The sequence below is a fragment of the Bufo bufo genome, chromosome 3 (assembly GCF_905171765.1).
Source record: "Bufo bufo chromosome 3, aBufBuf1.1, whole genome shotgun sequence".
NCBI classification, from domain to species: Eukaryota; Metazoa; Chordata; class Amphibia; order Anura; family Bufonidae; genus Bufo; species Bufo bufo.
In genome coordinates this window covers 69,150,938-69,169,153 of record NC_053391.1, presented here as the reverse complement: position 1 = coordinate 69,169,153, position 18,216 = coordinate 69,150,938, and the positions used below count along the sequence as shown (strand labels likewise).

Genomic DNA, 18,216 nt, shown 5'->3' with positions numbered 1-18,216 from the left:
GTTCTTAGTGTAGGTTTTATGACTGTATGTTCTCTTTTTAAGACATAAGAGGATATGTACAGATGTACAAATATGGGGTCTACTAGATGTATAGATTATATAGTGCCCATGCACCTTCAAAAGCTGTTGATCGAACCACTACTCTCCTATACATGTACAGTATATGTTCTCAGTGGGGAAGGAGGAGTAAGCAACGGCTTACCTTCCCTGAGGTTAAGACTGGAGGAGTTCTCTCCTCTGTACTCTTCTGCTGGCTCTGAGGAAGTGTCTGCAGAACATTACACAAGAACAGATAGGGGAAGATCCTGTGTGTATCATCAATCTCATTGTACTGTATAACCGGGACTCAAAGTCACATACAACATGAGTATCCCAGCAGTCAGACTGCAGGCAGGGCAGCCATTTTTTTTTACTCAGTTTGCAGAGCAGGTGGAGGGGAAAGGAAGTCTTTGACACCCTCAGAGATTGTTACACGCCCCCACAGCTCTGCCACTGCACGTCAACAAAGGGGCCAGAACACAACTAGATAAATAAGTAAATATATTTATATATTTTTTTGCCTAAAACTTGCTTAGTTTATGTATTTATTGCTGACCATCATATTTACAGTGCCTTATATTTTTTTTTTTTTATATAACTTGGACAACCCTTTTAAGGTTATTTGTCTTATTTTTTTTTTTAACAGTTCTGAGAGACGACTTCAGACAGAACCCTTCAGATGTCATGGTGGCTGTTGGAGAACCTGCCGTGATGGAATGCCAACCTCCTCGAGGTCACCCAGAACCCACAATATCTTGGAGGAAAGATGGGACATCAATAGATGACAGAGATGAGCGAATCACGGTAAGTGGTGTGGTGGTTTCCCTGCTTTTATGTGACAGAAATGGGTTAGCGTTCAGCTGGAGTTTTTTAAGTGTCACATCAATCTCAAACCTGTTGCTAAACGCAAATTGGCATGGGATCCCATATTATCTCCCCTACTTCATGATGGTTACACTTCCAAGTCTTTCCTAAGCCCCCATCTCATTTATTGTCTATGACCTTTGCAGATTTAGTCTTTGTGGTGACTGCGACAGGAAGTGATGTCATTTCATTGACAGGATGCAGACAGGATGACATCATTTGAGGCAGAAGTGGTCATCTCCCAGGAAAAAAAAGACTGCACCCATTTTACATATGTTGTTTTGTCACCAAACAATTAAGACTAGGTTTACATGTTATACTCTACTAGGCCACATGGGTCTCCATGTCTTGCCGGATCCAGAACAGCCTGCCAGATAGCTTTAGCGCATATGTAAAAGTAGCCTTAATGGATTTTCCAGCACTGGGAGCTTTCGTACTGTCAACCCCAGCCTGTACTCTCCAGTAGTCCTTCCAGTCCCTGTCCTGTAAACTGCCAGGCAGACGGGGTCACATGCGCCGCTGCAGCCAATGACTGGCCTCAGCAGTGATGTGTCTCCAAGCGGCAGGTGACCCAGCAATAACATGCCGCTTGGAGAAACATCACTTCTGAAGCCAGTCACTGGTTGCATCAGTGGATGTGACCCCGTCAATCTGGAAGTTTACAAGATTAGAACTGGAAGACCACCAAAGGGAGCCTGGGCACCGAAACGGACAGCAGGGGAGTGGGTGCCTATGAGTTTTTCAACAGGCACAATCGGTGAGGTTGACAATTAAGCAGTTAAAGAATTCAAAAAAGCTAGACAACTCCTTTAAAGGGGTTTCTGGGAATACAATATTGAGGTCCTATCCTGAGGATAGGGGTCATCAATATTTTATTTCTGGAAACCCCCTTTAAAGATCATGGTGGCCTGGTTTAAACAAGATTAAAAAATAATGCAGAAATTTAAGTCAGAGTACTTTAGTAAGTTACATACATATATCTTCTTATATTACACAATTTTTATCATTTAGTCCTGAAGCCTCCAACCCCTTTAAGGCGACTGACTAGCGAATCTTCACACGACCTACAGTATAATTGCATTTGAAATTTGGTGCTAAATTTCATTGGAAAGCAGACACCACGGGCACATTTAAATGCATTGCTGTGTGTGATTGCTATTCATTTTAGATATTTCCTTGTGGTTTGACAAATTGTTTAGAGTCTTAATATAATTTGTCCTGTCGGGGAAACAAATGGACTCCTCATTGCCTAGGACTTCTTACCAAATTTAAAGAGACAGTCCATCAATCAGCATTTCCAATGAATGAGCGGTACGACTTCCTTGCCAGACTTTACTCCAAGTAATAAGAATTCCATTGGAAATCTGACATCATTTCTCCCGGGGGCGTCTTACGTTACCTATTTTGGTGCCAAATTTTATTTTTCCAACTATATCTCACTACAGTTAATTCTAAAAATGTATAACTCTGCTGATTGTTGATAAGTATTTTTGATTATACCAAAACAGTGGAACAAGATGTTAATCCATATGCTTAGGAAGCGGCAGGCTCTATCTAATACAGTTTTTTTTTTTTTTTCCCCGCTTCTGCCATCTGTTCCAGAATTATTTGGTCGTGCTGATAAAGGACGAGTAAATGATTTGTAGTCTCTCAATCATTTTAATTAAAATATGCGCAGTTTTGGGGAATCCTGGGACATGTACCTTTGTATGTATCATTGCAGGAGACGTGCCTTATAAATGCACAGAGTCTCTACACTTAGGCCGCTTTCAGACGATCGTATTTGCAATGCGTATATAGTCCGGATTTTATGTTCCGGAATCCACTGCTAATGTTAATGAAAAGAGCTATTCACATGGGCGTATCATTAAAATCCGCAGCATGTCCGAGTTTTGTGCGGATTTGTTTCCAAATGCGCACATTACAGTCTGTGCAGTGCATAAATTATGGTCAATGATCCCTATGGCACCAGTGTCTTGTTCGCATATGATTACAAAGAAAATTAGAACGCGCTGAGGGCAAAAAGATGAACGGTAGAATTTGAGGTAAACATTCATGTCAATGTACAAAGTCCTTGTCACCACCTCTGACATGTCTGGTTTAGTAAATAGTTATATTTCCCATGATATGCCAATTGTGTTCCATTCCTCTGTTATTCCTACTATAAATGTATGAATAAATTGCTAACTGGGTGTTATCAGGTGGAGGCATGTCCCCGCAGACTCTCACACCGTCCAGTCACACTCCTTTTAGTAATGGAAAGTAGATTATAGGAAGAAAAGCAGAGGAACGGCACAACGCAGAGTTACAAGAAAATGACCCCCATAATTGCTAGTTTATGCAGAAGACTTTACTAAGGCTACTTTCACACTTGCGGCAGTGGGATCCGACAAGCAGTTCTGTCGTCGGAACTGCCCGTCGGATCCGCCGATCTGGATGTGACTGAAAGCATTTGTGAGACGCATCCGGATGCCCATCCGTCTCACAAATGCATTGCAAGAACGGATCCGTCTCTCCGCTTGTCAGGCGGACAGACGGATCCGTCTTGTAAATTTTTACACATTTTTACCGGTCTGCGCATGCGCAGGCCGGAAAGACGGATCCGGCATTCCGGTATTTTGAATGCCGGATCCGGCGCTAATGCATTCCTATGGGGAAAAATGCCGGATCCGGCATTCAGGCAAGTCTTCAGTTTTTTTCGCCGGAGATAAAACCGTAGCATGCTACGGTTTTATCTTTTGCCTGATCAGTCAAAACAACTGAACTGAAGACATCCTGATGCATCCTGAACGGATTACTCTCCATTCAGAATGCATGGGGCTATGCCTGATCAGTTATTTTCCGGTATAGAGCCCCTTTGACGGAACTCTAAGGGCTCTTTCACACCTGCGTTCTTTTCTTCCGGCATAGAGTTCCGTCGTCGGGGCTCTATGCCGGAAGAATCCTGATCAGGATTATCCTAATGCATTCTGAATAGAGTGAAATCCGTTCAGGATGCATCAGGATGTCTTCAGTTCCAGAACGGAACGTTTTTTGGCCGGAGAAAATACCGCAGCATGCTGCGCTTTTTGCTCTGGCCAAAAATCCGGAAGACTTGCCGCAAGGCCGAATCCGGAATTAATGCCCATTGAAAGGCATTGATCCGGATCCGGACTTAAGCTAAACGTCGTTTCGGCGCATTGCCGGAGCCGACGTTTAGCTTTTTCTGAATGGTTATCATGGCTGCCGGGACGCTAAAGTCCTGGCAACCATGGTAAAGTGTAGCGGGGAGCGGGGGAGCAGCGTACTTACCGTCCGTGCGGCTCCCGGGGCGCTCCAGAGTGACGTCAGGGCGCCCCAAGCGCATGGATCACGTGATCGCATTGGACACGTCATCCATGCGCATGGGGCGCTCTGACGTCATTCTGGAGCGCCCCGGGAGCCGCACGGACTGTAAGTATACCGCTCCCCCGCTCCCCGCTCCTACTATGGCAACCAGGACCTTAATAGCGTCCTGGGTGCCATAGTAACACTGAAAGCATTTGAAGACGGATCAGTCTTCAAATGCTTTCAGTACACTTGCGTTTTTCCGGATCCGGAGTGTAATTCCGGCAAGTGGAGTACATGCCGGATCCGGACAGCGCAAGTGTGAAAGAGGCCTAAGCCGGAAAAGAAAAACGCCAGTGTGAAAGTACCCTAAAACAGACATATGAGGAAGGGTGACAGACTCTCTAACAGGATTATCTAATATTCTGGATTATCTTGTTGGCATAGAGCAGTGCTTTGCAGTTTTCTTGTCTTCGCTCTGCACATCTGCTACGTGTTTAAATGTTGGAGTTCCTTTGGCCCTCTGTGAGAGGAAGGGGAAGAAAGTTCCTTGTTCTTTCGATCACGGGAGTTGTAGTAACTAACCCCCCACCGATGTAACACATATCATCACTCCAGTAGATTACTGATATCCATATGAATAATCCTTAAGAGGAGTTGTCGGCTGTCGTGGCAGGTCTGGTGTAGTTAGTAAGTAATTGAATTTAGTAAATATTGTCTAATATAGCAATTGTGAAGCTGTTCCTCTGTTATTCCTCTTAGAAATGTATACATAAATTATCAAATGGGTGTTACTCATTGGAGACATGTCCTTACAGAGTCTGTCCAATCAATGCTGAGAGTGCAGGGACATACCCCTTTCTCTAAGGGAATGGTTACATCCAGTTCTATACTTATTCATACATTTCCAATAAGAATAACAGAGGAACGATGAAGCTGATTTCTAAGAGATTTTGCCCTTTTTAATCCTGTATTAGAGACAATTCAGTAATTTAACATTCTGTTCAGCTTTCTTGTCATTAGCAATGGGAACAGTTCAGCATCTTTCCTCAGAACTATGGGGACGTTTGGCAGAATGCAGGCTGCTGACTATGGAGCCTGTATTCTGATAATGTGATGCCTACTAGAGCGCAGCGCAGCCGCGGGGAATGGGAAATTCTCTGCATTCACGCATCACATTGGATCAACCCCGTCCCTATAGGGATGATGCTGACCAAATGTTCTGCAACTACTTAATATCTACTTAGTAGATCCAAAGATGAAGATTTCCTTCTAAAGCAAAGTAAGAAAATCCCTGCACAAAAGGCAAAAGATTCTGCTTTAAAGCATATAAATAAATCGAGCTGCTCCATCTCGGCTTTAATGTGGTTTGGTGTCTCTGCCGTAATGACGTTTTTCCCACCTGCTAGAACAAAGGCACAAGTCAGATCAAAGGCAGACATGTTCTTCTCAACACCTGAAGGGTTACAATGTGGGCTTATACCGCTGCCCTCTAACCTTTAAGTAGTCTTGCTTGAAACTTGGGGTTGTATTTGCTATGTGATAAGAAGTGGGGCAGAAATGCCCAGGTAGGAAGGGTTAAATCAATAGAGCAGGAGATTACTACTGAAACTTGGTAAGTAAACTCTAGAGCATTGGCTTTGTGTGCCCAGCGAGAGCAAATATTCTGTGCTGGTGTTTGCCTAATAGGTCGAGTGGAAACAATAGATTTTTGTACTGTGGGTTGGGTCTCATTTTAAGTTTTTGATAAGTCGTGTAATACCAATTCCCGAGCATTTATTCTCATCACTCTGTGTTGTGCCATCCCTCTTTTATTCCTGCTAGAATTTTAGGATTCAACTGCCAAAAATGTTCAATAAAGGTTCAAATGGGGATTCACCAGTTGAGGGGTGTGTTTCTATGCCATCTGCCACTACCCAATCAGTGCTGCCAGTGTTAGACTCTGCAGAGACCCCCCCCCCTTCCCCCAAATAGTAACGACTAGGTAGTTGCTTAGTGCAGACGTCTTGCAGTTGATTCATAAACTTTTTGTAGCAATAATAGACTTTTTACTGAAGGTTGAGGACCATTAAAATAGGGGCAGTGCTTGGACAGTGAAAGGTAATGCACGTTTGTGGCTGTAGGCTTAACTGCACGTGGTTTGGGTTATATTCCTTCTGGCGCCTGCCACACTAAGGAGATAGACTGACCATCCATTTGAAGGACTGCACCCTGCAGTTGGGCATTGCAAGCATTTCTTAAGAGAAATTGCACACCTTTGGCCAATACTCTGGAGGACAAAGTATGCACCACTTATACACAGCCTTTGGGAAGGGTCTGCTTTCTGATATACCTAAGAAATGTGCCTACTACCTGTATTTGCACTGTTCCACCCATCATCTCCAAGAAAAGTGACTGTTATTTACTGTTTCTAAGCTGGCCTAGTCATTGCCTCCCGGCAACCCGGCAGGCCTGGCCCCATCCGCCTTCCTGTCTTGTTTCCCAATACACATCCACCCAGCATCCATGGCAGCCCAGCCACCACCAGGCAGGGTGTGCCCTGAAGGAAAGAATTAGGGTTATGTCCCTCCCTTCACTGCACGCGTGGCCCAGCAAGTGCTGGAGCAAGGATTAGTCACCGTGAGGGCTACCACCACCCTCAGCATCTCCACCACCACTCCCGTTCCTCCTTCTCCACCTCACACTTCCCCGGTGGGCTGCCGCACTGCAAGAGCATTTAGTTCTAAAATGTAGCTGCCAATGTGGCATAATCTTCTATTAAATTTTTGCGATTCTGGAAAAGCTGAGTGACTACCGATATTTCCACCTTTACCGCCCTCAAATATGTTTTGGTCTTCCCAACTTCCCAACAATTATTACTAGTATCTGATTTAATAGTCTGTGACAATTATGTGTCCCTTGAAATCATCATATATATCCGAGAGAGTCCTAATTACCTGACCTACACACAAGATGATTGACCCTGTATCAGTGTGTGTAGAGCAGGCTGTCAGTCATCCTGCATGGCGGGGTAATCAGGACTCTTACTGTCTTTTCTAGGAGTCCTGTCAGGATGTACTGGCTTTTTACTAAGTAATTCTGCTCCAAATCATATAAACCTATATATTACACAGCTGAGCATCTTTCCCTCTGTCATATCATGCTCTCAGATAGGGCAGCTGACAGGTTCCCTTTAAGAGAGATTTAGCTACTGATGGTTATTTGGTAACTTCTTGTGAATTTCTGATAATTGTAGAGGTTTATTTTTCTCTACCCAAGACTCAGATTTTGATGTTATAGGCGATATAAGCTGTGGAGGAGCAGGACATTCCTGGCTGGAGAGGGTGGCACATGATTGAATGCCAATGTCATATGATGTTCTCCTCGGGCAGAAGCTTCTGTGTCTTCTTGTTTGACACAGTGCTGCACTTTATTTTGCCAGTCTTTGTGAATACACAGAATTTTGCTTAGCGTGGTTTGATACAGAAAAAAATAGTTTACAATTTCTCTCATAGATTTTTTGTGATCTGTTTTGCTATTGATATGGCCACCTGCATGAGGTCCAAGGGAAGGAACATCCCTGTGTAAGGAGAAGCAGAGGCTACCAGGTCTAGGAGCCTTGGAACTATTTTGGCCTCTATTGCTTGTTTTCGGGAACAAAATTTATTATGTTTATCAAAAAGTTGTCTGAAAACCAATATGGCTGCTTTTACAGCCTCTATGGTCATCAGCTTTTCTAGAGCCCCGAAGAGAAGATCTCAATATAAGTGCACTGGGGTATGGGAAAGCATCACTAGATGGGTAGAAAAGATGCAGATCAGGGTTGCCAACCAGTCCATGAAAAGAAAAAAAATAGATGTGTTCGTGATTTTTTTGGACACTGAACTACATTATTTTGATGGTAATTATCATAATTGTATAGCTTGTGGTAAATGCTGGTAATGAGTTTTTATCAGTACATTGAGCTGTAGACGTGGATGACTTATAATCTTTATCTTTAATTAAAGTTTTCCAATTTCTCCACTAAAAAATGTTGACTGTCCGCGTGATCTTGGGATAGGTTGTCCAGAGAAAAAGAAACATTCTGGTTGGCAACCCTGTTGCAGATCATGGTACAGCATCATATTTCAGCAACAAATTAGCACATTTTCTTGACATTCACCAGCACAAATGTGTGGTGCTATATTCGGTAAAGGATTTGAGTCATGGAAAATATTCAGCATTTTACAGTTTAGTACCTGGATATGAATACTATTGCAATCACATGCAAGTACAAATTTATTATATCCATTGTATTATTCAATAAAATCTATCTGATAGCGCCACCTGTTGTATGTTCTTTTTCATTATTCCTCTGCTCATTTAGTAATATCACTGAGGAGGACGCACATGCCCAGCTTTATTCTCTAACCGCCACCAGCCATATCTACTGTAAAAAGCTGTAACCGTTACAGGGAGAGAGCTGCAGCAGAAAGGACATGCCCTGTGAACTGTCATAGGGAGAGAGCTACAGCAGTAAGGATATACCCTATGAGCTATGGTAGGGAGAGAGCTGCAGCAGTAAGGATATTCCCTGTGATCTGTGGTAGGGAGAGAGCTGCAGCAGTAAGGATATTCCCTGTGATCTGTGGTAGGGAGAGAGCTACAGCAGTAAGGATATACCCTATGAGCTATGGTAGGGAGAGAGCTGCAGCAGTAAGGATATTCCCTGTGATCTGTGGTAGGGAGAGAGCTGCAGCAGTAAGGATATTCCCTGTGATCTGTGGTAGGGAGAGAGCTACAGCAGTAAGGATATACCCTATGAGCTATGGTAGGGAGAGAGCTGCAGCAGTAAGGATATACCGTATGATCTGTGGTAGGGAGAGAGCTGCAGCAGTAAGGATATTCCCTGTGATCTGTGGTAGGGAGAGAGCTGCAGCAGTAAGGATATTCCCCGTGAGCTGTGGTAGGGAGAGAGCTGCAGCAGTACGGATATACCCCGTGAGCTGTGATAGGGAGAAAGATGCAGCAGTAAGGGTATGCCCTGTGGTAGGGAGAGAGCTGCAGCAGTAAGGATATACCCCGTGAGCTGTGATAGGGAGAGAGCTGCAGCAGTAAGGGTATGCCCTGTGATCTGTGGTAGGGAGAGAGCTGCAGCAGTAAGGATATACCCCGTGAGCTGTGATAGGGAGAGAGCTGCAGCAGTACGGATATTCCCTGTGATCTGTGATAGGGAGAGAGCTGCAGCAGTAAGGATATTCCCTGTGATCTGTCGTAGGGAGAGAGCTGCAGCAGTACGGATATTCCCTGTGAGCTGTGATAGGGAGAGAGCTGCAGCAGTAAGGATATACCCCGTGAGCTGTGATAGGGAGAAAGATGCAGCAGTAAGGGTATGCCCTGTGATCTGTGGTAGGGAGAGCGCTGCAGCAGTAAGGATATACCCCGTGAGCTGTGATAGGGAGAGAGCTGCAGCAGTACGGATATGACCTGTGACAATTACAGGGAGAAAGCTGCAGCAGTAAGGACGTGCCATTTCAGCTGTGGTATGGAGACAGCTGCAGCAATAAGTGCATGCCCCCTGAGCTGTGATAGTGAGAGAGCTGCAGCAGAAAGAACATGCGCCCAGAGCTGTCATAAGGAAAAAACTTCAGAAGAAAGGACATACAACCTGAGAAAGGAGACGCCGCTAGCAGAGTAATTGTATCAATGATTGAGGGTATTTTTGGATCGATGTGAGGTACAAGGCTGGTTCTAACTTAGATTGTCATGTGCTTTATGATGTCTGATTTTAATTTTTTTACATTAATCATGGGATAGCTCTTTTAAGAGACATTCACCTTTAATAAATTTGGTGCAATTAGCCCCATTGAACATTTGTTTAAGACTAATGAATAAAACGCCAGGATTAATAAATATGAGAATTCGGCCTCTTGCACACGAACGCTGTGCAATTTGCGGTCCCCAATGCACGGGCAAGGTCCTGCGGTGGCTGGGACGGATCGAGACCTATTCAACTTCAATGGGTCCGTGATCCGTCCGCATTGCAAAAAAATAGAACAAGTTCTATTTTTTTGCGGTGCGGAGGCACGGACAGAAACACCACGGAAGTACTCCCTAGTGCTTCCGTGGGGTTCCAATCCGTGCTTCCATTCCGCATCTCCGTGATTGCGGACCCATTCAAGTGAATGAGTCCGCATCCGTGATGCGGAGTGCACACGGGCCGGTGCCCGTGTATTGCGGACCCGCCGTATGCGGGCCACAATACGGCCACACAACTTTTGTGTGCAAGAGGCCTTAGTATTTAGTCTGGAAAATAATTGGTGATAAACAACTCCTGTGGGTGCTGTAATAATAGCAGCATTTGATTTTCTCCAAAAAATTCTAATTTTCGGTTATAGAATTAGTGGGGAGCTCTATGTTAAAGGGGGTCATTCCATAAACTACTTATCACTCTAGCTCCAATTCCTGCTTTTTTTTTTTTTTTTTTCTTTCAAATTTACCTAATTTGCCGTTTTCTCTTATCCCCCACGTTTGAATCCTACTTCCAGGTTTTTGATATGTCTGCTTGTGTTCTACATTATAAGGCTCCACTGCAGGACACAACCTACAGCAACTGAATATGAACACAGATTTGCCACAGGATGCAGTGGTAGGATAATATCTTTAGAATAAGACAACTTATAAATAGTGGTATTTGGGGAAAATGATAGAATAGTGATGTCTGTTGGGCGGATACATTTATATTAGTGGCACAATAAGGATCCTTCTGTTTTAGCAAGAATAGAATGTGATGCCAAGAGAATCTTTCTCTCTGGCCCTCTGATTTTAGTAGGTGCCATGCAATGCCTGATTTCTCCTGCAGAGGCGCTTTAGAGTAATTGAACACTTGCTCCCTGGTTCTCTCAAGGATTAGAGCTCCTCATTAGGTAACGCTCCTAACAAAAAGTAAATTTTCCAAATGAGGACAACCATTAAATAATCATAATTACTGGTATAAACAGTGGGGGTCATTTATTAAGACAGACCTTCCCATACCCCAGTCTTAATGAAGATGTGGCAGATACCTTTTAATAAATGAGGTGCATCTTTGGCACTTTGTGCGCCAGAAACTGAAGTTCGACTGCCGTAGACTTGAGCTATTACTTACACCAGTTTATGGCGCAAGTTATATTGCTAGGATATGCCCCCATTGTCTGATAGGTGCGGGTCCCACCTCTGGGACCTGCACCTACAACAAGAACGGAGAGGGGAAATGAATGGAGGGCGCACTGCGCATGCGCAGCCACCCTCCATTTCTATGGGGCCGCTGAAAATAGCTGAGCGCTGGCTCGACTATTTCTGTCTGCCCCATAGAAATGAATGGGAGCAGGGGCTGCGCGTGCGCGGTGTGCTCCCATTCACTTGTATGGGAGCAGTGCTTGGTGGTGGACGGACCCTGGGAAACCCGGGGTTCTCCAGCCACCACTCTCCCTGCTCCATTCTCCTTGTAGGTGCTGGTCCCAGAGGTGGGACCCGCACCTATCAGACAATGAGGGGGGGGGGCTAAAAAGTAACTAATAATGATACATGGCATATTTACACCATAATTGGTGACCTTTTGAGCTTCTCAACACTTTTCTGGAGTGTCGAGAAAAGGGGTGGGGTTTAGAAGGGGGTGGGGCCTATAGCAGCTCATCAGACTTAAAGGGGCATTCCCATCACATACAATGGGGGCATATCGCTAGGATATGCCCCCATTGTATGTGATGGGAATGCCCCTTTAAGTCTGATGAGCTGCTATAGGCCCCACCCCCTTCTAAACCCCACCCCTTTTCTCGACACTCCAGAAAAGTGTTGAGAAGCTCAAAAGGTCACCAATTATGGTGTAAATATGCCATGTATCATTATTAGTTACTTTTTAGCCCCCCCCCCTCATTGTCTGATAGGTGCGGGTCCCACCTCTGGGACCTGCACCTACAACAAGAACGGAGAGGGGAAATGAATGGAGGGCGCACTGCGCATGCGCAGCCACCCTCCATTTCTATGGGGCCGCTGAAAATAGCTGAGCGCTGGCTCGACTATTTCTGTCTGCCCCATAGAAATGAATGGGAGCAGGGGCTGCGCGTGCGCGGTGTGCTCCCATTCACTTGTATGGGAGCAGTGCTTGGTGGTGGACGGACCCTGGGAAACCCGGGGTTCTCCAGCCACCACTCTCCCTGCTCCATTCTCCTTGTAGGTGCTGGTCCCAGAAAAGTGTTGAGAAGCTCAAAAGGTCACCAATTATGGTGTAAATATGCCATGTATCATTATTAGTTACTTTTTAGCCAAAATACTGGCGCTGGGTTGCCAACCGTCCAGAAATTTCTGGACAGTCTGTAAAAATAAGCTACTTTTTTCCTCTGTCCATGAAGAAAAACAGATGTGTCTGTGATTTTTTTTGAGGCTGGTGGTACTTGACCAGATAATTCTCATCATTTTACAGCTCACAGTAAATGCTGGTAATGAGTTCTTATCAGTATATTGAGATATAGACGTGTATTACTTATCATCTTTATCATTCATTATGGTTTTCCAATGTATCCATAAAAAATGTTGGCTGTCCATGATTTTGGCTAAAGTTGTCCATAAAAAAGAACTGGTTGGCATCCCTGTAGTGGCGTCAAAGATGCCCCCATTATTTTAGAAGTTTCTACCCTGCCAGATTTCTATTCTTCATGTCAAGATCTTCATTGTACATAGCCTCCTGGTTGTGTATTCTAAAGCCCTTGATCTTACATCAAACCTTCCTTATCTAGGAGAATCTCCCATAATTTGGTGCTAAAACAAATGCCCTGGTGAAGCATTTAGATGGTCCTCAAGAGCAGACTGCCGGCACATTCCTATAAACCAGCACACTTCGCCAGGGAAGAGGTTTTATTCCCATGGTTTCCCAGTCACCAGTCTCCGGTTCCCTCCACACACTGGTGAAATCTTTGATCTGGTCTTATGATGCCTATCTCATGCTAATAGCTCCCATCACGCTTTACATCTAACTGCTTTTGAATTGGATCACAACCTGTACAAAGCAAATATCAGCCTTAGAAGACTCTCCGCCGCTCTTTTCATAGCTTTCTTCCACGCTCCCACCTTCTGATCGCAGACTGGCCTGTCTCCAGGACAAAAAACCATTAGCATCTGAATAACTCGCTTTCTGGACTGTCTCAGGAGACAGTAGGAACGTTTTAGGGAAATGAAGCCTTTTTTTCTGATTTTAGAACTTCATCGCTCCTCATGGTAATAATTTGATAGATCTCAGCTCTAAAATGTGAGAAAACTGTAAAAGCATCCCCCTAATATAAAGGGTAAGACTGTGGTTCTTTAGGACAGAACAATGTTCCTCTAAACCTCCAAACCGTCTTCCCCTGCACACATATACCTAAAACTCTTGGCCACCACAGTTGCTGCCACTAGGTGGCAGATCTGTGTATCTTTCCTGTTCAGCTCATTGGCAGCCATATGCTGCTGTGTACAAATTAGCCCCCTAGTGGTGGCAACTGGCAGACATGTTTTTTTATAATCACAGGGTACCTTCACCAGTGTTAAACATAACGATTACTGATGATCATTAAAAATCACCCAGATTAGGCCCATAAAAAGCAATTGGCAATAAGGCTGAGCGGGACAAGGAAAGGAAAAATATCTAACCTTCACACTTGCCCTATCAAATTACAAGCCCTGCCTATCAAAAACAGAATGGCCGCCCCGATAGGGGTGTTCCCATCTCAGGAACCTCCTGATGGGCCCTATATGTCCCTGACAAAGTTAGAATTCCTGGGACATATGGTATGTGCTCCTTTTTTTCCACTGGTGATCATATTTGGATGCCACTGGTTTATTTGGGAGCATATATGTATTATTCGCGATTATTTATCTATGTTGTAACGTTATTATTTTCTGATACATGCATTGACCAATGACATTACTGTTCGACTGTAGTCATTGTAGGTCTCTACTCGGGTGGCGGTATCTATCCCTTGTCAGGGACATATAGGGCTCATTTGAGCCAATACATTCTAATACTGTACGGAGCTCCTGCTCCGTACAGTATTGAAACAAAGTTTTATGCGAATCGACTTGATTTGCTCATCCCTAGTGATTATATTATAACACTAGTGACTACCTGACATCTCCCATAACTATAAAAACTTGTCTTTATCACAGTTCTGATAGATAAAGACAAGTTTTTATAGTTATGGGAAAATAGTTGAATGGTGGTTGTGCCAAAGGAACTGGGGCCGTATCAAGTATACTAGGGACATGCCAAATCCTGTATGCTTCAAAAATGCTAAAGTAGGTAAGACTCTGGCAATTAAGCATGTCTAGGAATGGAGATCCAAATTTTGTCAAATTTTGAACAGATTTTTTTCCATTTCCAATATCGCCCCAAGTCATGTGAAAGCCGAGTATCTAGGTGTAACGGTAACGCCCCCGTTGCTCCTAGAGTCTCATTTGCATATGTTAAAACTTCATTTTTCTCAGTAATGTGGGCACATATGGGACCAACACAGGTGTCTTCAGCTGCCAAGTGCACATCTAACAGGTCAGCCAGTGTCATAGGTACAAATCTGCTGACAGATGCCCTTTAAAGGGTAGCATCAAGGATGCCTGGAGCAACCACTAGGTGGAGTCCAGAAGTTTTTTTTAATATATTGTCTTTGTGTTATGCAGATGATTTGGCGCTGTGCTTCCGAAAAATGAATCTAGGACCACAATAAAGTAATGTAAAAAGTTGAACAATTCATATAAAATTTAAAAAAAAATTATTCAAGTGTGGACATTAACTTTAAAGGGGCATTCCATCTTTTTTATATTGATGATCTATCCCAACATCAGATTGGTAGGGGTCCGACAACCCACCCCCCACGATCAGCTCTTTTAAGTGACCGGGAGTTGAGCTGCAGGACGCTGCCATGGCCACTACTCAATGGATGGCCATGGCCACTACTCAACTTCTTCTTCCGGCTCCGTTTCTGGTTTTGATGACTTGTCTGCAGTATAGGTCATCCGTATTAAACAGCTGGATTGCCCCTTTAAGCCTTATGCACACAAGTACACTATATGCAGTACATGCCATAGTGTGGGGCATGTGCCCATTCTCTCCACCAGGGTTCCACTGAACTAAACCAGGTCACACTACCATAGAACCCTACTTTAATTTTTATTCAGTTCACCTGAATATTGGTATCTTTTAGCCCTGGAACTGTATTAGGGCAGACACAGTCTGTATAAGTGGTGGCGGTCATACAATGCAGCCTTTTATGTCCCCTCGTACAAGTACAGAATAGATTCAGATTTCAAAGTCTTACTAAAACAACATTAATAGAATGAATAAAAGCAGATTCTATGTGCTTTATTCTACTTAATGCCGCACAAATACAATATATGAAACATTTTACAGCCAAACAGCTTTAATGGTGTCATCAAAGGACACCTGACAACAAGATCTTTTATATCAGAGCCCCAAACAGAGGAGCAGATCTAGGACACGGATTGTGAGGAACCACCGTTCATCAAACAGCGAGGGTTTAAAGAAGGGCCGTCGCCTCTCCTGACATGTCCGTTGTAGAATCTACTTTCATTCCCCATGTAATTACAATTCTGGGGCATCTGTTCTTATGACTCTATGCTGTACCATTCCTTCATTGTTCCTGCTAGAAGTTATACATGAATTGCTAGCACTTTGCAATGAAGGTCCAGATGGGTGTTACCAGTTAGGGGTGTGTCCCTGCGCAGTCTTACACTATCCTATCAGTGCTGCCTCTGTCAGACTGTGCAGGGACACACCCTCAACTGGTGACACCCCACTGGACCTTCATTACAAACTGTTAGGCCCCTTTCACACGGGCGAGTTTTCCGTACGGGGGCAGTGCGTGAGTTGAACGCATTGCACCCGCACTGAATCCGGACCCATTCATTTCTATGGGGCTGTTCACATGAGTGGTGATTTTCACGCATCACTTGTGCGTTGCATGAAAATCGCAGCATGCTCCTCTTTGTGCGTTTTTCACGCAACGCAGGCCCTATAGAAATGAATGGGGCTGCGTGAAAATCGCAAGCAAGTGCGGATGCGGTGCAATTTTCACGCACGGTTGCTAGGAGACGATCGGGGTGGGGACCCGATCTTTATTATTTTCCCTTTATAACATGGTTATAAGAGAAAATAATAGCATTCTTAATACAGAAGATGCCGGCTGCGCGAACAAGTGGATTAAGGTGAGTTAAATATTTTTATTTATTTTTTTAACCCCTCCAGCCCTATTTTACTATGCATTCTGCGTCACATAAACCCCATCAGATACCAGGTGCCGGCAAAGTACATTAGACACACGGTTAATAGAAGCCGCTGTTGTGACCATAGTGTCTACTGTCATCTAATGATCTGTTTGTGTCAGTCTGCACTGCATTCCTAAGATTATCTTCGTGAACCTGGAAGATCTGAATTCAGAATACACATCATCCATACCATAATGGTTTATGAATAAAACACCAGAAATGCAGGTCTGAGAGCTTTCTTGTCCTGTCCTAGTGTTGACTCCTTTCCATTTTCTATTCTGCAATTGTAGTTTCTCAGGCTGGAAATGCGCGCGCAGTTTATATGGCAGTTTTGATGGGGTTTTCGATCCTTCCAGTAGGAAGGAAAAATATCAGTTTTCCCCTTTTTTGAACCCACTTCTGGCTTTGGCTCAAAAAACGCTGGGTGACGACCTGACATAACCGCTTTCCATAAGGCTGTATTACACCTCAGGTGGCATGACCTAAAGAGAGGTTGGGGCGGTGGCAGGGCCGTGGGAAATGAGCGCTCATCTCTCTATAGTCAACTGTATCACAGTGTTCCTTTAACAGTAGGTCTGGTGGGGGGAGGGCATTTCAGTTTTCGCCTCAGGCAGCAGAAAGGCGAGGTGCACCCTGATTACAGCGCCAATTGTCAGGCAGATCGGTGTTTGCATGAACGCTGGTTAGCGATGATCTGGCCGTGTAATACTGCCGCCGATTACCCGATGAGCGACTAAACGCTCGTTCTTCGACCAATCGCCGGTTTAAAAATCATTGTTTGCTAGCAAACGATTGTTCACAGTAGTTTGCGTTTAAGCAGGAGACGTAACCTTTTATGATCGCGATCTGCTGCCGTCAAACAGTGTGCAATGACATAGTGATCACTCCTCCCCATACTGAGGAGGAGATGGCAGCATGTAATAGCAGCGGTCTCCTCCACTACCGATTCCTTCCCGACAATCGCCTGCAAATCTTCAGGTCTAATACGGCCTATAGACTCTAAATAACCAACCTCCATACAGGCCCGGTGCTATAATAAGGCAGACCAAGCGGCCGCCTTAGGGCGCTGAGAAGGAGGGGGGGGCGGAAAAATAGAACTTTTTTTTTTTCATTAATCACTTGCATGCCGCCGGCCTCCAGCGGCTGTTCTCCTTTGTGTGGTGGTCCTCATATCTTCTATCTGGGATCCCGAGTCCTGACAAGTTGTTTGAGAACCTTTCCCAATCAGTGGCCGCAGCTGTGTCACGTGTCAAGGCAGTGATTTCCTGCTGAGCCAATCACTGGTCTGACACATGACACAGCTGCAGCCACTGATTGGCTGAGTGGGATAGGTCCTCAAAGTCTTGTCGGGAGCACAGCGAGAAGATACCAGAGGAGAAGGGGAGCTGCTGCAGACAACCAGGGCCAGATGAGGAGCATAATGTTTATTTTTACACAACATTAATAGAGGGGGGAAATGTGACATGGAGGGGGTTGAAATGTGACATGGAGGGGGAGAAATGTGACATGGGGAGAAATGTGACACAAAGGGGTGATGTAAAAAGCAGGGGGTGATGTGACATGGAGGGGGGAGAAATGTGCCATGGAGGGGGTTGAAATGTGACATGGAGGGGGAGAAATGTGACATGGGGGAGAAATGTGACACAAAGGGGTGATGTAAAAAGCAGGAGGTGATGTGACATAGAGGGGGGAGAAATGTGACATGGAGGGGGAGAAATGTGACATTTCTCCCCCTCCATGTCACATTTCTCCCCCCTC

At 44.6% G+C, this 18,216-nt stretch overlaps 1 protein-coding gene across 4 annotated transcripts in view; it reads left to right on the top strand.

Moving 5' to 3' along the window:
* The window catches only part of ROBO1 (roundabout guidance receptor 1), a 345,972-nt gene that overhangs the window by 220,040 nt on the left and 107,716 nt on the right, over nt 1–18,216 (top strand). For all 4 annotated transcript variants that reach the window (XM_040423239.1, XM_040423237.1, XM_040423238.1 and 1 more), the window contains exon 3: nt 686–843. In XM_040423239.1, the coding sequence (XP_040279173.1) occupies nt 686–843 (158 nt within the window). The remainder of the gene's footprint in view (nt 1–685; nt 844–18,216) is intronic.